At 37.0% G+C, this 20,028-nt stretch overlaps 1 protein-coding gene and 1 long non-coding RNA gene across 18 annotated transcripts in view; one reads left to right on the top strand and one right to left on the bottom strand.

Moving 5' to 3' along the window:
• SUPT20H (SPT20 homolog, SAGA complex component) overlaps positions 1-13,674 on the bottom strand; it is a 39,512-nt gene extending 25,838 nt beyond the window's left edge. For 4 of the 17 annotated variants that reach the window (XM_036831437.1, XM_036831444.1, XM_036831440.1 and 1 more), the window contains exons 1-9: positions 13,213-13,461; positions 11,287-11,382; positions 7,982-8,017; positions 7,267-7,325; positions 6,729-6,795; positions 4,143-4,272; positions 3,050-3,153; positions 516-632; positions 340-393 (exon numbers count right to left, since the gene is read on the bottom strand). In XM_036831437.1, coding sequence (XP_036687332.1) covers positions 340-393; positions 516-632; positions 3,050-3,153; positions 4,143-4,272; positions 6,729-6,795; positions 7,267-7,325; positions 7,982-8,017; positions 11,287-11,289 — 570 coding nt within the window. In that variant the 5' untranslated portion in view covers positions 11,290-11,382; positions 13,213-13,461. Of the gene's footprint in view, positions 1-339; positions 394-515; positions 633-3,049; positions 3,154-4,142; positions 4,273-6,728; positions 6,796-7,266; positions 7,326-7,981; positions 8,018-11,286; positions 11,383-13,212; positions 13,524-13,581 lie in introns of those variants that run through there. The other 13 variants (XM_036831436.1, XM_036831445.1, XM_036831441.1 and 10 more) reach the window with 11 other exon arrangements.
• A 121-nt stretch (positions 13,675-13,795) lies between these two features.
• Positions 13,796-20,028, top strand: part of LOC118884100 — a 403,163-nt gene continuing 396,930 nt past the window's right edge. The window contains exon 1 of the long non-coding RNA XR_005017184.1: positions 13,796-13,931. This is a non-coding gene — a long non-coding RNA (uncharacterized LOC118884100). The remainder of the gene's footprint in view (positions 13,932-20,028) is intronic.

Below are 20,028 nucleotides of genomic sequence, written 5' to 3' on the forward strand. Positions count from 1 at the left end.
GCTAGGTCTGCTTTAGAGCCCTAGATGACAGAAAATCAGCATCTATTTGTATCCACAACAAAACATTCTGTGTGAGAGGGGATACAAAACTATGTTTCACATTGGGAGAGGTCAGCCTCACCCTATTATACGATGCCCTAAAAGCAACTGGGACTGAACTGTTTTAGTTCCTTGAAGGATTACTGCATCTTTGTAGAGACCCTTAACTTCTAAAGCTCATAAATCAATCCCAAACTTTACTCATAAATAAAATTACGAGCAGAAAATATCTTTTGCTTAACTTAGTAAATATTGTTTCATCCTATATATTACTGTTTGGGATTAAAAAACAGAACTAACCTGGGTCCATTTATGGTTATCACTTGTTATTGAATGTACATCACAGATTAAAGTCTAGAATAAATAAAAGTTAAAAAAACACATTAATGTATATAGGCATACAAACATGAAGACATTTAATAAGTAAAACTCCAAATAAAATCTGAAATAATACTTCTTAATTAAACATTCCTTACCTGCATTGTTGGACGTAAGAGAATGTGCCTACTTTGGTAACCAGGAGATTTCATGTTACTGGACTGCCTGTAGTCACGTATTTCTGCTATGACACATCCACAGTGAAAAATATTAACCTGTTTTGAGTGAAAACATATAAGTAGATGTCATTTTTCAAAAGCCTAAATAAGTGGGTTTATATTGAATGTTTCAGGTTCTTTACATTCTTATGTAATGTTTCTGACCACTCACATACTCTTAAATGGAATTCCTTGGTGGATTTACCACCATATAAACCCTTTAAAAGCAACTGTTTATGTTCATCATGACTCAAGAAGCAGTTTAACACTGTTTAACTGTTTCCTAGTAATAGAATGACATCTGGCATTTGTATACTGTTAATGTTACAGACCACTGGTATCGCTGTTCTTTTTTTTCTTTTTTTGGCCGTGCCATGAGGCTTGTGGGATCTTAGTCCCCTGACCAGAGATCGAACCCGCATCCCCTGCACTGGGAGTGTGGAGTCTCAACCACTGGACCGCCAGGACGGAAGTCCCTGCTTTTCTTCTTGACACTCACTGGCTCACTGTTGTACTCTGCTAACCTTGTCATTGTTATAAATTGTCAATAACCATGCCAGAGTTTCAGCTTACAGATACAACTGCTATATTTGCTCTGCTAAAATTTCCAGAAGATAGGCTTTACTAATAAGAGGAAGGAAGCTAACATTAATTCAAATAATAATCTCTGTTAAAGATACTGTTTTTTTGTCCTTTTTCTAAGTCCAAAGGTAAGAATCTCTGTCACTCAAGTCTTGCTAATTATCACTTGCCACAGTCGCTTATGGTATTGTGTTTTCACCATTCTTAACTCTTAGTGGGTACTGTGACCTCCATGTTGTCAGTCATTATTATGCTCATGCTTTTTAACCAACATTTACTGAGCCACTACAATGTGAACTGTGTGTCACGCACTATCCAAGAAGCTTCATAGATAGAGTGGTGAGATACTTGCTCTCAGTGTGGTAAGATAGGCAATAAACATGTAAACAAATAAACAAGGTAACTTGAGACAGTGAATGCTACAGAGGAAATAAAATAGGGAGGGGCTTAATTTAGACTGTGTGCTCAGACAGAACTCTCTGAGGGAGTAATTTTCAGCTGAGACCTGAATCACAATAAAGGGTCAGACATCTGGGACAGATGAGCAGATGAGTAAGATAGGTATAAGCTTGGTGTGTTTTAATATGGCAAGAAGCCACAGATGGCTGGAGTGTAGTGAGTGGGGATGAGAACCAGGAGGTGAAGACAAACAGAAAGGCAGGGGTTTTGTACACTGAGAGGACACTGGAGAACTTCAAACAGGGAACTGTGTTGTTGTTGTTTTCTGTTTTTGTTTTGTAAGCTTAATCTGGTTGTCTGTGGAAAACTGATTTCTAGGGTTCTAGAATGAAAACAGGAAGTTCAGGAAGGTAACTATAGAAGGTCATGACCATGTATTTTGAAGGTACAGCTGACACTTGCTGGTGGACTGAATGTGAAAGGTGAGAGTATAGTTATCTGTCAGATTGGAAAGACTGGTAATAGAACTGGTTTGGGAGGTAAAAATAAAAAGCTCTGTTTTGTCATGGTAAGTCTGAAGAACCTAATCTATATCCTAGTAAATATGTAAGTTTGGAGCTTGGTGGGATGGTCATTGTAAGAGAGATAAGCAAGGGATTAACTGTCATTTTTTTAAACTCATTAAGCTGTTTGAGATCATCCAGGGAGAGGGTGTTACTAAAGAACAGAATCCCTAGGACTGAACCCTGAACATATTTATGGGGGAACAGAGATGACAGCAAAAAAGACTGAAAGACTAGAGGGAAGAGAAAAACCAGGAAGGTGATGTCTCAGAAGCTGAAAGAAGGGTGTTTCAAGGAGGAAGTAGTTATTTACACTGAACTTTGCTAAGAGACCAACTACGGTGAGAACAGGAAAGGATTTTCTTAGAAGTTGAGAGATGGTACAATATGCTTATATTCTTTACTAGAGAGAGGAAAATAGATAATAGAAGAGAGGAAGGTTAAAGCTGCAAAACCTTGAGAAGGAGGAGAAGGATCCAGAACATAAAGTGGAGAAGATGCCTTAGGAACAGCTTATTTCATCCATTTTAACAGGAAGGCAGGCAGAAAATGTGGACAGAGATGTGGGGATGCTGGGAGGAAATGGGAGTTCCCATCTGATGGCTTCTTTTTCCTCAGTAAACTACCATAGTATGGCTGGAAAGCCAAGAAAGTAAGCAGTTTTTTCCATAATTTCTTGATTGTAGCTATAGGGAGATTTCCAGTGGATGAGTTAATTGTTATAGCAATTTTAGAAGAATCAACTAAATCTATACATTTCAGTACAGCCTAAAGAATAAATATTCCACAATAAACCAGTTTTCATATAGCTATGTACAATGTCTTATTTCATGTTCCATGCACTAGTGAGAATACAACTAAATACCCTTCATCACAAAACAACATATATCTGGCAAATCTAAGGACATTTTAAAGAGAAAAATTTTGTACCTGAGATTTTTCTAGGAGATCAACCAAAATAGGAGGTAATTCTTCTGCATCCAAGTATTCAAGTAACTCCCCTTCTTCATAAGGCAGTCGAATGGTCTCAGAATCTTAATTTTAAAACATAAAGTTTCAGAAAGTGATCAGCCTCACCAAAAAGCCTAGGTAATAATTTAAGTAACTTCTGATAAAAAATAAAAAGAATAAAGCCAAAAGCTCTCCTAAAGCCCTTCTTTATTTAAGTCTCAAAAATAAATCACCTTATATATTGCTAAAAAACTTGATAAACTATACACAGTTTTAGAGCAGAAAGGAGAAAACACCTAATATACTATGGAAAAACGTCTGGCACAACAATCACAGTACAAATCACAGCCAGCAGTATAGTAAGCAGAATACGATAAAATTCCAACATCTGTTAACTAAAAAGTTCCTTGAAGATTGCTTAATCTAATCTGGAAGTCAGACTGATAATCTGGTATCACTTCTGAAAAATGACTACTTATAGACCAAAATTCTCTTGGTGTTATACAATTAACAACCAACACAAGAAAAAATTCTTAACTAGGTAAGTTCCTTGTAGAACTCATAGTATCATCACTGTATCAAAATTTAAATGCCTCTTTAGTGAAATCTAAGAGTATTTATATTTTAAAACTCTATTTTCATATTCACATTAATAGGAATAAAATGTTGAAAACTATTCAAAAGGCAGTGAATCTGCTTAACTTTGAAAGCTTCAGACTCAAAGTATATTCAAAGCACAGAAGAAAAACATACCTTAAAACACCTGATGCTATCTTAAATATATAAATAGCAACAGAACGAAAGGAAATTTTGACAAGTATTTTAAAATTATGTCTTTTATAATTTAACTTCAAAGACCTCAGTCAGAATACTTCTCAAATTCCGGAAGGCTAATCATACTAGAGGTAACTTCTAATATTCTAACAAAACACCATAAAGAGAACAATTTGGAATCAAAGTCTTCTTTTATCAAGTCATCACTGATCTGAAGGTTAAGAAGCTACTTCTAAAAGACAGCACATCCCGCCTAGCAGAGGGATTTTCGTGGCTGCTGCCCTCTGGAAGTTCTTACCTGATCCATTTTTTCCCCTGAGCATCAGAGAATATCCCTCATTTCCTGGGTATAGGTTGACCACTAAACATGACAATGTCTCCTGCATAACAAGCTTCTCTAACAAGTTCACATTTCTTCTTAATTTCTGCTTTAAAAAAAGGCAGAGCTCATGAAAATAATCCAGCATAACAAAGAATGCAATCATTTAATAAAATCAGACCTGAGTTAATCTTTGATGCTCCTTCCACATCTGTGTAAACTTAATTTTGATCTATTACTATGTTTTAGGCAAATGAATTAATATCACAAAGAAAAACTAGTGATCTATATATAAAATAAACACACTTAAATACAAAATATGTACCTGAGTACACAAGTAGCAAATATTAAAAATATTTAAAAAGGAAAACCATTAAATGTAAATATTTTTTAGAAAGATGCTATAATGTATAATTAGTTTCTATTAAGTATAAATCTACATAAATAATTTGGGGCATTTTCTTTGGTTGTACTGTTACAGAGCACATTTCTTAAATATTTTATGGCCTAAATTAGATCCAAACAAGTTCAACAGCTCTAATCAGCTGAAATGTTAAACCCAAAAATATCTAACTGGTTAAAAGGACATAAGTAATTTAAGTAATTTTCTGTAAATTCAATTTAACAGCTCCTTAGAAACCACTTCGCTAAAAAAAACAAAAAACTATCAGGGAACCTAATACACATACATCAAAATCTATTATTTTAGAAATGTATATGATTTAAAATGAAACCCACTTATAGATATAATAAATCCTTTCATCAAATCTTATTTGTGAAAGATATCAGTCAATAGAATATTTTTCATTATCAAAAAACAAATCCATTTTGAGTATATTTAACATGCATATATATATATAGTCATATGCAGAAAGAAATTATAAATTCTTGATCTATAGTCACCATAGAATCAAAAAACTGCATTTTGAAAATAAATTTTTAAAAAGCAAAGCAAAGCAACTTTTAACCACATTGATGGGAAGTCAGAAAATGTCTTTCTTAAAGGACCAGACAGTACTTTAGTCTTGTGGGCCATACGGTCTGTGTTGCAACTACTCAACTCTGCTATTTACCTCAAAATCAACCACATACAAGACATAAATCAAGGGGTGCTGCTGTATTCCAATAAAAGGTCATTTACAAAAACATGTTTGGGCCAGATCTGGCCAGTGGACAATGGCTGTCAACCCCAATTTAGAATCTTCATTTATGTATCTCTCCTATCTTAGTTCTGTCTCTGAGGCAATGGATATGCTCATTATACTGACTGTGGTGACAGTTTATGGGTGTATACTGTGAAAATTAATAAAAGGAAACCTCAACTAAAACTGGAGCGGGGAAGGACTGCAGAGGGAGCTCTCCTGCCCCACCACTCATCGTCAATTACCCCAAACAGGAAGACATCAGTTACTGATCCCACCAGGAAGAGAACTACTTTGAACTCCCAAACAGGAAATGCAACTACTTTACTTCCCCAACTAGGGGAAGGGAGACTTTCTTCCTCCCAGCAACAAGTTCAGTGAATGGGAAAGGACTGCAGGTCAGCCAATGGAAAACACCTGCAGCTCAGCCAACAAAAAGCCGTCATTTCTGGCACTTTTACTTTCCTCCAGTGAACTCTCATTTTTTCCTTGCTGATGATTTTCTTTCCTTGTCCTGCCCTCCTTACAATAAAAGCCTTCCATGTTGTGCAACTCCTCAGAGTATCTCTGCCAGATGAGATGTTGCCCAATTCATGAATCGTTTAATAAAGCCAATTAGATCTTCAAATTTATTCAAATTTTTTTTAATACACATCAAAACTTATAAAATGTATACTTCAAACATACTCAACTTTTTCTATGTCAACTATACCTCAATAGAATTTATGGAAACCATACCATAAGATTTACTCATGGTTTCACAATCACTTTTCTCCTAAAGATTTTAAAGGTTAGATACTACTGGAATTCCACTAATTTTTTGCCTAAGAGGTATTCATTTTTAAAGACAGACAACAGAAGCTCAGTAGAGCCCTTTAAGGCCCTTACGACCTGAGGGTCCGAAAGATATCAAAAAATCAATTTCTATTACATTTCTACTGCCCACACTTTCATGCTAAATAAAAATGAATTAAGTTAACCTGGGCATAAACTAATTTTTCTGACCAAATTCACCTTTTATTATCACATCTAAATTTCCTACATATCCTGTAATAGTTTTAACTTTCCAGTGCAACTCACCACGAAGAAATAGGTTAATTTTCTCCTGTCTTCAGTCTACAAATAACTTCTTAGGAAGAAAAAGATGCAAAAGATAATATATATGGTGGCTTTGCTTCTTCTAACTTCCCAATGAGATAGTCTGTTACTCAGCAAACATGGTTCCCCTCTGCTACCTAAGTAGGTGATCCCTGCCTGATGCCAGATTAGCCAGAGCTCTGGTTTAGCTGCAGAACTGGCTAGTCTGGTTAGAAAAGATATCTGTTCACTAACAAAAATATAAATCATTCAAATCTAATTCCTTCAAATTTCCTTCTTCCACTACATTTAAAAAGTCGTAATAACATAAAAAATTTATACTTACCTTAACCTCAGGCTCTTTTTCGCATTCTTCAATATATAAATCATAAAGTTTTTGAAATATAGATTTCCTAAATTTAATAAACAAAGGCAGTATACAAAGTAATGTTAATATAATAATCATAAAATAAACATTTTGAATTTTCCTGTAATTTTTCCTCCAATTTCCCAAAAACTGGGGTGAAGTGGGGCTGGATATGGTAGCTAACATCAACCTAGAAATTTCTAATACAGTTGACCCTTGCACAACACAGGGGTTAATCCTCGTATAACTTGTAGTCGGCCCTCTGTATCCGGGGTTCCTCTGCATCGACAGGTTCAACTAACCACTGACCATGAAGTACAGTAGTGTTTACTACTGAAAAGCATCTGCAAGTAAGTGGACCTACACAGTTCAAACCCACATTGTTCAAGGGTCAACTATATATGCAAAGTACCCAGAATATAACATTTCTAGCTCAGTGTCTAGGAAGAATGAAATAAATGATGGCAATCATCATACTTCTGTGAGTCTAAGATATCAATTAATTAAGCATTCATACCTTCCACTAGATAGGTATTTCCTTTTAGGAGGTCTCTGTCGGGCACTTTCAATGACATACTAAAAAAGAGAAGTTTAAGAAAACAGCTTGTCTTTTGCATACTACATGAACAACTGTATTAATAAATCATGTAAGGCTAAAAAGGCTGTTCAGTCACTCAAGTCTCTGATGCATATTAAATCATACCTTTTAGGGAAACCTACTTAATTTCTAAATATATGTTACAAACAAGTGAAATTTAAACTGTACTAAAATTTAGCACAATATTTACTTGCTATATTATAAGCAAAATCATATAGTTTCACCACTGTGATTTCACAGGTTAGCAATATTTTCAATGTTTTATGGTTGTTCAGAATATGCATAGCATACCCAATTACAAGGACTCTATATATTTGAGCTATTTTCCCCTTTAATTGAGCAGTTAGAATATCTGTTAAAACAGAAAACATAATTTTAGAAACTCTATGTCCTTGTTCAAATGTTTATTCCACTGTATTATTCAATTTCTATTCCACAGCATTACTATCTGAGCATTCCAAGTATCAGACGATCCAAACATCATCTGGTAGTTTTTATGTATTTACAGAAAAATTTGCATACTTGTCCTAATATTAACGTACTCCTTTGACAGTCACATACGAAAATCTCTTAAAACTGAGTTCTGTCGATTAAAGACAACACTATTTCAATATGTAACTTAGTCACGCCTCACCTCCGCACGATCCAAAGCTAGTTCTAAAGCTTGTTGCTGTAAAAAGTAAATAGTGTATTTGGTAATATTAGTTATTTTCACACAAACATACTTTAATATACATATAACATTTTCTAATTAAGTGTTTAAATGTGTTTTATTTTCTAAAACAGGTCTAACATTTTTCTTTATTTCTCTCCTCCACCCACCCCATTGTATACTCAAGATATAGCACAAAGAAATTATATGCAGTCTCAGGCACCTGATTATGACCACAAAGTAGTTAAGAAATGCTACCATGATTTTCTCTGGCCATGCTTGTGCAGCTGATACAGGGCTGAGGGTTCGATATGGTAACCACTACCATTTTATAAACATCAACATTTTAAGGGCACCATTCAGGAAAATATACTGGCCATCAGGTATGCAATTAAAGTGAAGCAAAGACTAAAATCCCTTAAGCTGCTAGGAATCCTGAAAACCAAGGGGGTTGTTATGTTGGTACCTAATATCAACTTAGAAATTCCTAATATTATGCAGAGAAACTATAATACAATGTTTCTAGGTCAGTGCCTACCAGAAATAGAATAAATGAAGGCTATGCTTAGCATGTTTTAATGAATTTAAGATACCATCAGTTATATGCCTGAATTATTATTTAACATTAAGAAAAACGTGCTGCCAATTATAACTGTAAGATGTCACTGATTGTAGACACATTATCACTTCAGTAATGAAAACGTAAAAACAAATGCATCTTAGAAATGATGAAAATATAGTATTATTATTACATGTACAATTTGAGATTTACTAGTAGATCCCCATCCTTCATTGATTTCTTAGAGACCCTTATTGTAAGGCAAGAGGGAGAAATAAGAAGGTTAACTGTCTTCCTCATTTGTATAGCATTCTTCTGTAATGATACCCAAGAATAAAAAGTACTAGATTTAAAAAAAAATTAAGCAAATACACCACCAATGATTTCTTTCTAGTTTTATGGTTTGGGTATCACACAGAGTTACAGCATTTTTCATTCACAATGACAGTCATTTTTAATTTCATTGAGAGGCAAAGAACTTTTATTTTTTATTTACAAGAACCTACATTTTTCTGTTTTATTTTGCAGACTCCAATACTTCAATCTACTAAGTTGCATGGAATAAAAGCTCCTAGCACCCACCAAAATCCCAAGAGGGCAGGGAGAAGAATAAATATTGCCAGACTTTGGAAATCATGAAAAGGTTGAAGTGACCCTGTCCTCCTAGTCCTAAGGACAGAGAATACATGATTACAAAAATAGCTGGCCTTTTTTTTTTTTATTTAATAGATCTTTATTGGAGTATAATTGCTTCACAATACTGTGTTAGTTTTTGTTGTACAGCAAAGTGAATCAGTCATATGCATACATATATCCCCATATCCCCTCCCTCTTGAGCCTCCCTTCCACCCTCCCTATCCCATGTCTTTAGGTCATCGCAAAGCACTGGGCTGATCTCCCTGTGCTATGCTGCTGCTTCCCACTAGCTAACTATTTTACATTCAGTGTGTATATAAGTCGATGCTACTCTCACTTCGCCCCAGCTTCCCTCTCCCCCTCCCCCCCCACCCCGTGTCCTCATGTCCATTCTCTACGTCTGCGTCTTTATTCCTGCCCTGCCACTAGGCTCTTCAGTACCTTTTTTTTTTAGATTCCATAGGTACGTGTTACTCTCCTTCTGACTTACTTCACTCTGTATGACAGACTCTAGGTCCATCCGCCTCACTACAAATGACTCAATTTCGTTTCTTTTTATGGCTGAGTAATATTCCATTGTATATATGTGCCACATCTTTATCCATTCATCTGTCGATGGACACTTAGGTTGCTTCCATGTCCTGGCTATTGTAAACAGTGCTGCAATGAACACTGTGGTACCTGTCTCTCTCTTTTTTTTTTTGATGTGGACCACTTTTAAAGTCTTTATTGAATTTGTTACAGTACTGCTTCTGTTTTATGTTTTGATTTTTTGGTCCTGAGGCATGTGGGATTCCTAGCTCCCCGAGCAGGGATCGAACCTGCATCCCCTGCACTGGAAGGTGAAGTCTTAACCACTGCACTGCCAGGGAAGTCCTTAGCTAGGCTTTTTAAACAGCAATAGAACCCCTACATATCAAGCATCTAAACGGAGTAAGTAAAAAAGTCTAAAATATGCCAGTATTTCAAAAGATTGTTAAAATAAATTTATACCAATTTAATTTGTTAAAATATCTTATGGGCAGATTTCAATGAAACTGTTTCCCAGGATTCAAGATGAGATTCTTGAGAATAAACTATTTTCCAACATAAAAACATAACTTTGAATATATACTCTTGACAAAAACACAAGGTTCTTTTAATTATTTTGGCCATAAAAGCTTCAAGTAAGTTTAGATCAAAAAATTATAATGAACACAATCAAATGTATACCCTAGGACAATTTCAAATAGCCAGTCTCCTCAAGTAAATATTTAATCTTCTGATATCAAAACTTTAAAAGCTCCAGTAAGATATACTTGCATATGTAAACACTAGTATCGTTTATTCACTATTGCGTTCAAATACTTAAGAGGGAAGTGATTGGCGAATACGAATGCAAAATATAAGGCAAGGTCAGAACCCCACTGTGACAGCTTTTCTCTAACAGGGCAAGGGTATACATGCAAGATCCCAAGAAGAGAAGATATATGTTTTCTGAGGTTTATCCAACATGGTGGTTAGTGTTCATTTATTCTCTGTCAAGTGCTGCTGTTTCTTTAGAACAGAAAGTGATTTTTTTCTCCTTTGTCTTTAATTCTTTAATGGCAAGAGTTAAATGCCCAACACTAAGTATGTTTACTGACTCTAAGTGGTAAGCAGAAATCTGCCATTAGAAGGTTAAAACTAATGCTGCTTAAATGTTATTTGCAGTAAGCAGGTTACATTTGTTGTTAAAATTTTTTTTAAAATCTAAATTAAGAGGAACTTTAAACTATGAGAAACCTATGCCCCCAAAACTATTTGTATTTATACCTATCCTTCTTGCCAATGATTTGGACTACAGTAAAGTAGACAGAAGTAATTATTTTTTAATACTTCCCAAAAATAAGGACAGATAGATTATCTGTGTAATCTGGATATGATTATAACACTGAGTTGAGAGATGAGCCCCCAGTTTTGTAGAGAAGATTTTGCATGTGATTGCTAAGTAATGTCCCAGTTAGGGTAACTTGGGCAGCTTACGAGAATATTTCTGTTTCATACAGATACCTTTATGGAGATGAAGGAAGAGAACATTCTAAGAATATTAACATACTGAGCTGTAGCTTACCATTGTGGTATAAAATAGAGGTCCAAAAAGGAGAAAACTTATGTGCGTTGATGAAGTGGGGTGAAAACCGTACCTTTAGAAATCAGTCTTAGAGTACTGAAAAAGCAAAAATAACACAACCCCTATATTAACATAAAGCTCTCAAGAGATATGAGATTACTTAATTAACAAGGAAAATTATTTGAAGCATATATATTTCTAAGACCCTTTAAAAATAATTAGTAACAATAAAATTCATTATATGACAATCTATACACTCATTGTTGAAAAGCTGTAACTAGGTAAGGCAAAATACAGTTTGCGAGTTAAAATCATTACTCAGTTTCTTAAAAATGTTTAACACCCAGGAGAGAACGTTTTTTAATTTCTTCTATCATCACAGTTGCTGCTTTCATTGTTACTCTGGATTATTTTAACAGCCTGCCCTCTGGCCTTGGTCACTGCACAGTTCACTTTACAAATCATACATTTCATCATACCTGCTGATAAAAGTCCTCTAATGATATTCCCCCAAATGCCCCAGGCTACATTTTCCAATGCAGCTCTAATTCTTCCAGCCTCTCACCTCTTCAAGCAAACAAGATACACTCCTGAAGAACCTCATTCCTCTAACACACAAGCTCTCATCCTGGCTGCACAAGAGAGTAACCTTGGGAACCTTTAAAAAGTGGGATACCCATGCTCCACCCTCCAGAGATTCTCATTAATTGGTCTGGAGTAGGGTCCAGGGATCTCCATTTTTGGAACTCCCTAGATGATTCAAAGGGGCTGCCATTTGAACTCGACTGCTATATCCTCTCTGCCTCCCACAGAAATGGTATGTTTGCTCTGAGAGTGATGCTAAATAAAGCTTATTTTTAATCTAATTCTTTACCTAACTCCTTGTAACCACCCCTGTTGTGTCTACACACAGCTGAGCACATCTTTAAGCGACAGAAAACACTATTTTCCGTGTTAAATTGTTTTGGTTCGCTCTGGGTGAACCCAAAGCTTAAGTTTTGCCAGTTCAGGTTTGAAAAAAAAAAAGGAGGGGAGGGGGTGAAAAAAACAGGAAAAAACCCACAAACCACCAAAAAAAACAAGCACCATACAGGTTCCAGGAATAATCATTCAAAAAACGAATAAGACAGTAATCCTACTCTAGAAGAGCTCATGAAAGATTTAAGATGAATTTACGGTGAAAATTTTCTGACCATTGAATCTAAAGATGAAGATACACTAGGTATAGGCAAAATGTGATGATGACTATCTCTTGTCACTAAATTGAGGGGGATGGTGGAGAGGAAGGCTTAGTGAATTTAAACTAAGTGCTAAAAAACCCAATAACCACTTACAAACCAAACATTCTGACTGTACACAGAATTTACTAGAACCCTGAGAGAAAACCATTGTAATTATCGTCTTCATTTTACAGAATAAGGCTCTCAGAACTAGTGACTTTCCCATGATCACACAACTAGACTGGAACTCAGACCTCTCTTTTTAATATTAAGATTCTTTCTCCTAAATCTTACAACCTTCCAGACCACTCAATCCAACACCCATTTTTAGATTTTTGAAAGCAAAACATTTAAAGTAAGGCCTCGATTCTGCTCAGACTAATAAAATTTTTTTCTTAATTTTGACCTATTTTTACATCATGGTTATCACCCATCGTACACGGTACTCAATCTGACTCCGAAAATCGCGCTTATCACTTTCTATTGGGAGTCCTACCAGGAACTTCACTGTACGCAGCCCCTCCCTGGAGGTGTATCGGAGATGGCTTCCAGGGGCAGCTATTCGCCAAGCTTATTTCTGAAATCCCGAGAACCACGGCGAGGACCAGTAATCAATCCTAAACGTCTCCATCAATCCCACTGATTTCCCCGATCGACGTGAGTCTCCTCCAACTGCTCAAGCATTTGTTTACAACTCAGACTTTACCTGAAAAACGCCCCAACGCCACAGCGCAGCGAACAGCCTTTATTCAATATGGACACCGAGAACCCCGCCCCCAAAGAAGCGCTACGCGCAATTCTTGCGAGTTTCCGGAAATACCTGTAACTGGAACCCAAGAGTCAAAACTAAGATGAAAAGCGTGGCTTGGCAGCACCGCGAGAGGCAACGGAGGGACCGCCGGGAGGGCGGCTGGCTCGACCCGGCCCACCGCGTCTCCGGGGACACCACCTTCCTCCCGCGGGCTCCGGACGCCGGAAGCGGCGAAAAGCCACTCGGGAAGCCGCTCGCTCACCTCTGACCCCGCCCCGAATCTCGCGCGGCTACCCCGTCCCCCGCAGGCGCGCCGCAGCCCACCTGTGCGGGCCGCCGCCTCAGGATATCGCCGCTGGCTCGGCCAGAACGCGACGCGCCGACCTCGGCGCCGCGCTGCCGACTGCGCGCCCGCCCGCCGCTCGCTCCGCACGCCCCCTTGCCCGCGCGGCGCCACAGCCCCGCCGACCGCCTGTTACGGCGCCCGCGCTTCCGATTGGCGCACTGGACGGGCGACCGCGGGCGGAAGTGGTAGAGGTGGGAAGGCGGGGCCGCCGCCAGGAGGCTTGACGCCAGGATGCTCCCGCCTGGGGCTGGTCCCCGCGATGCCTTTCCTGACTAAGGCCCGGTGGTGGGGCGAGGCCCACGAGCGCTTTCGGTGGCCCGGCATCCAGGTCCGTAAAACGAGAGGTAGCGTATGGCTCTTTGTGAGGTAGGGAGCCCTGTTGAATTTCTACAGTGAAAGAAACTTGGAACAAGTTTTCCTTGCTCAGCCCATCCTCATGAAAGGGAGAGACACCATTTCTGTATTTACTAGTGCAGGCCTTGCAGCCTATGATAGTCTATCAATCAAGTGCCAATGAATTTAATGCCATAAAACAAAACACCTCACTGAAGAGTTGTAAAGATTCAGGAACGGAATAACCAGAGCACATTGCAATGTCTGATTGTAATTCTGCACCTTTAAACAACTTTGGTTGTTTGGTTATAAACTTTTAAAAAATGATTATTGAAGTGAAGCTCACAGAATGTGAAATGAAACATTTTTAAGTACACAATTCAGTAGCCTTCAGTACATTCACAGTGTCGTGCAACCACCAACCATACTGGTTCCAAAACATTTTCCTCACCCCTGTTAAGAAATTACACGTTATGCTTCCCTCTCCCAGACCCTAGCAGACCCCAATTGCTTTCACACTTTAAGTATCTACCTAATCTGGGTATTTCACGTAAATGGAATATGTGACCTTTTTGCATCTGTCTGCATTCACATAACAATGTTTTCCAGGTTCATCCACCTTATAGCAAGTATCAGGACTTCATTCTTTTTATGGCTAATATTGCATCTTATTTGTATGTATATACCCCAATTAATTCATACATCCAGCGATGGACATTTGGGTTGTTTACACCTTTGAGTTATTGTGAATAGTGCTGCTATGAATATTTGTGTCGAAGTATTGTTTTGAGTCCCTGTTTTCAACTCTTTCCGGTATATACTGTTAAAGAAACCTGGAATCTGACAGTAATTCAAGCGGTAAAAAAAACAGGTTTTATTCAGGAACTATTGCAGTAGAGAGAAGAGACCTTAGTATAGAACTGGGTTCAATTACAAAAACAGCATAGACAAGTAAGGATTTATAGCCAAGGTGGGGCGGGGAAACTGGGTGGAAATTGCTTAAAAGGAAATATCAGGTGTAAGGGCTAAATTCTGGCCAAACCGACTTGAAAGGATTCTTAACTGAAGGCAGACCAGGATGATCAGCTATTAACGGTGGGGGGATGAAGAATCCGATCAGATATTGAGGGTGATCAGATACCCCGGTAGGGGTTCTCTCTAAACTGACCTAGCTGGATTCTTACTACAACTGGTTGATGCAGATCCCACAAGACCGATACTAAAGTAGAGGCTAAGAGGGCTTAGAGGAGCCTGACTAAAGTTTAGTCAAGGAGAGAGTCTTTGTCAGTACCCAGGAATGGAACTGCTGGGTCATATGGTAATTCTGTGCTTAAATATTTGTGGAGTCAATAAACTGTTTTCCACAGTGGCTGAGACATTTTGCATACTGATAGCAATGTATGGCAGTTCCAGTTTCTCCACATCCTCACCAAAACTTTTGTCTTGTTTTGTTTTTGATCATAGCCATTCTAGCGGGTATAAAATGGTATCTCATTGTGGTTTTGATTTGCAGTTCCCTGATGGCTAATGATATTAATTGAGAATCTTTTCATGTTCTTATTGGCCATTTGTATATATTCTTTGGAGAAATGTCTATTCAAGTCCTTTGCCCATTTTTAAATTGGGTTGTTTGTTTTTTTGTTAAGTTATGAGTTCTTTATATATTCTGGATACTAGACCCTTATCAGAGATATGATTTACAAATATTTTCTCACATTCTGTAGGTTGTCTTCACTTTCTTGCTAATGTTTTTTGATTTTCAAACTTAAATTTTTGGTGAAGTCTAATTTATCTATTTTTTTCTGTTGTGGATTGTGATTTTGGTGTCATATTTAAGAATCCATTGCCAAATCCAAGGTCATAAGGATTGTTGAAAACCATCTCTGCACTTCGTTTTACACAAAGCAGAAAGTGAGTTTATCACAAGGATTTCAACCTGCAAGCCAAGAAACTCAAGGCTATGGGAGCGACGAGTTCTGAGTTGCTCACAGACTAAAGAGTGTGTATAGGGTAAATGCAGAAGTAATTTGGCTTTTTCAGCTGATCCTTATTTGGATCAGGGTAGTTGTGTCAGGGAAACAAGGAAGTCCAAAGATAGCATGAGCAAACTTGGTCTTTGGGGATTGGCTGGCATCCTCTGCTGATTTCTGAGGAGGGCTGTAAATTCCTGCAACTTACATTAGGTAAGGTAAAGTTTCGTTTTTCTTTAGTGCACCTGTGTTGTCCAACTCCATTTTGTTCCCAATATAAGTGACTCCATTTTAGTTTTGGTTCTACAGAATTCACCCCTATATTCTTCTAAGAGTTTTATGGTTTTAGCTCTTATATTAAGTCATTAACCCATTTTGAGTTTATTTTTATATACATTCTGTGGTAGGCATTCCATTTCATTCTTTTGCATGTTGTCCCAGAATCATTTGTTGAAGAGAATATTCTTATCCACAGTGAATGGACTTGACAACCTTGTCAAAAATCAATTTGCCATAGATGTATGGGTTTGTTTCTGGAGTATTACTTCTACTCTGTCCATCTATATGTCTGTCCTGTGCCAGCACCACACTGTAGCTTTGTACTAAGTTTTGAAATTGAGAAGTGTAAGTCCTCCAGTTTTGTTCTTTTCCAATATTGTTTTGGCTCTTCAGACCCCTTGCAATTTTATATGAGTTTGAGGATCAGCTTTTTCATTTTTGCAAAAAAGGCAACTGGAATTTTGATAGGGATTGCATTGAATTAATAGATCTCTTTGACAAGTATTGTTATCTTAAAATATTAAGTTCTCCAATCCGTGAACATGATGTCTTTCCATTTATTTAAGTCTTCTTTAATGTTTTTTTGCAATATTTGTAGTTTCCAGTGTACAAGTCTTTCATCTCCTTAGTTAATTTATTCCCATCTATTTCATTTTTTTTTCTGAATGCTATCTTAGTCTGTTCGGGGCTGCTATAACAAAATCCCACAGACTGGGTGCCTTAAACAACAGAAATTTCTTTCTCACAGTTCTGGAGTCTGGGAAGTCCAAGATCAAGGTGCTGACAGATTTGGTTTCTGGTGAGAGTTGTCTTCCTGGCTTGTAGAGAACTGCCTTCTCCGGGTGTCCTCATGTGGTGGTGAGGGAGAGAAAGGCAGCTCTGGTGTCTCTTATTATAAAGATACTAGGCCCTCTTTCCAAAAACAATCACATTGGGGCATAGGGCTTTAACATGAATTTTGGGGGAACACAATTTAGTCCATAGTAAATGCAATTATAAATGGAATTTTTACTTAATTTCCTTTTTGGATTATTCATTGTTGATGTATTAAAAAAGAACTGATTTTTGAGTGTTGATCTTGCACTCTGAAAACTTGCCAAATTTGTTTATTAGTGCTAATACTTGTGTGTGGTGTGCGTGTGTGTGTTCTTTAAGGTTTCTTTATATAGGATCGTGTCATCTGTAAATTGAGGAAGTTTTACTTATTCCTTACAGTTGGGATGCCTTTCATTTCCTTTCCTTGCCTAATTGCTCTGGGTAGAGTCATTCCTTCATTTTAAGGAATTGGCTCATGCAGTTGTAGAGGCTGGCAGGTGTCATCCATAGGGCAGGCTGGTAGGATGAAAACACCAGAGCACTTTGTAGTTTTAACAACGCCTGCCCTCAGGGGAAACTAGTAAACCAGAGCCTAATCTGCTGGTTTTATTAGGGCCTAGCTGACCTGGGGGAAAGGAGATACCCAATTCCAGCCCACTGTAGCCATGTGTCTCACCTGTGGGTGGGGGAATCTGAGAAACACTTGTGAGGTTCACAGTTGTGAGGTTCACAGTTCGGGCACACAGGCTCACTAAAAGACTGAGACCTAAGCCAAGGGCTGTAGACTGCTTCCCCTTCCCAAACCTTACCACCACATAACTAAAGGCCTATTTACAGCAATTCCTTTTATCCAGTACATCATGTCTAGCTATCAAGAAAAAATTACAAGGCATACTAAAAGGCCAAAAATACAGTTTAAAGAGATAGAACAAGCATCACAACCAGACATAGCATGGATGTTGGAATTATCAGACTGGCAATTTAAAACTATGGTTAATGAGGTACAAACGGTTACGTATAAAATAAGCTACAAGAATATATTGTACAACACGGGAAATATAGACAACATTTTATAATAATTATAAATGAAGTATAACCTTTAAAAATTGTGAATCACTATATTGTACACCTTTAACATAATGTATATCAACTATACTTCAATAAAGAAATAAAACTATGATTAATATGCTAAGAGCTCTAATGGATAGACAGCATGCAAGAACAGATGGGCAATCTAAGAGAGATGAAAATCCTAAGAAAACTGAAAAGAAATGGTGTAGATAAAAAAAAAAATGCAACAGAAATGAAGCATTCCTTTGATGGACCTATTAATAGACTGGACACGGCTGAGGAAATAATAACTAATGGTTGCCAAATAACCAACCATTAGGTGGAAGAGTGAAAGGGAACTTTATAAGGAATGGATCAGCCTGAAAACACCTGGTCAATCTTAACAATACAAAACGTGAGCTGATCAAGTATTATATGCCTCCTGATGTAGTGTATTTCATATTATTACTATTTATGAATTATGTTCATAAAAACAGAAATAGAATCTGAATTGAATCAAGCCCCTAGGTCTAACTACCAGTTTACTTGAATAAAGAGGCACAGAGTAACTTGTTAAAGTGACAACATGATAATACAATCTGCCCAATACATAGTGTAGTAAACCGTAAGAAAACTGAATGTGAATTGGCTATGTGATATTAAGGAATTACTATTAACTGTTACAGGCTGAATTGTGCTGCTCCCCCACCGCCGCCGCCCCAAATTAATATGTAGAAGCGGTAATGTCTAGTACTTCAAAATGTGATTGTATTTGAAGATAAGACCTTTAAAGAGGTGATTAAGTTAAATGAGGCTGTTAGGGTGGGCCCTAATTCAATATGACTGGTATCCTTAAAAGAAGAGATTAGGACACAGATTGAGAGAGAGACACTAGGGATGCCAGCACACAGAGAAAAGACCTTGTGAGGGTACAGCGAGAAGGGGCTATTTGCAAGCCAAGGAGAGAGGCCTCAGAGAAAACCAACCCTGCTCTCACTTTGATCTTGGATTTCAGCCTCCAGACTCAGAGAAAATTAATTTCTGTTGTTTAAATCCCCTAGTCTGCGGTATGTTGTTATGGAAGCCCTGGCAAACTAATACAATAACATTAGGTGGAATAGTGATTTTTTTTAGTTATGAGAATAAGAAAAATGGACTTTGTGTATTAGAGATGCAAAATATAGCATTTACAAGTAAATAAGTAAATAAAAGAAAAAGAAAAAATAAACAAAATTCTGTTAGGATTTTAAATCCTATTTAAATTAATATGCCAAGTATAATTTTATACACAAACTCAATTACCTGTATATTTTATATTCCTTGAAAAAAAAGGAGGCACCTTCAAACCTGTAATAAATGTTTAATATGTCCAAAAAATGTATTTCGAAGTTTAAGCTTTGGTGGATAAACGGTTGTCTAGAACAGTGCCTTAAAATTTTTTTATTAGTCTTTTAGGCTTAATTAAATAAAAACTTTAATAAGGTTGGGAGGTAAGAAAACAAGATTTGTCATATAAAAAAAATTCAGTACTATAAGATTTTTATTTAACCTCTTTATCCTACATCTGATAGCCTTTCTCCCACACTGAAAATGTTGGTCCCCAACTGCATCAAAATGGTGATTGTTTTGTCCCACATAACATTTGCAACCATCTCAGAATAACAACACTAATGCTACCATCGACAGTATAATCACTGGAACATTTAAAGATTTTTATTGAAGGTTTTTTTTGTCCTTAGACTATATACTACTGGAAATGCATATACAAATTATGAGTTTTTTAAGTCGTTTAAAATAATTTCTTTCTGGTTGGCTATGTCAACAACTGGATACACAGAAATACTTGTTTTTGCTTCTGTTTTTAGGAATTGAAACTTTTTTTAGTTCTTAGGAATTATTTTATAATTTATTTTAATAAGTATTTAAAATAATTGTATAGTTACAAGTAAAATCTATAAAGTAAGATTAAACTCAGAA

Source organism: Balaenoptera musculus, chromosome 18 (assembly GCF_009873245.2).
Source record: "Balaenoptera musculus isolate JJ_BM4_2016_0621 chromosome 18, mBalMus1.pri.v3, whole genome shotgun sequence".
Classification (NCBI taxonomy): Eukaryota; Metazoa; Chordata; class Mammalia; order Artiodactyla; family Balaenopteridae; genus Balaenoptera; species Balaenoptera musculus.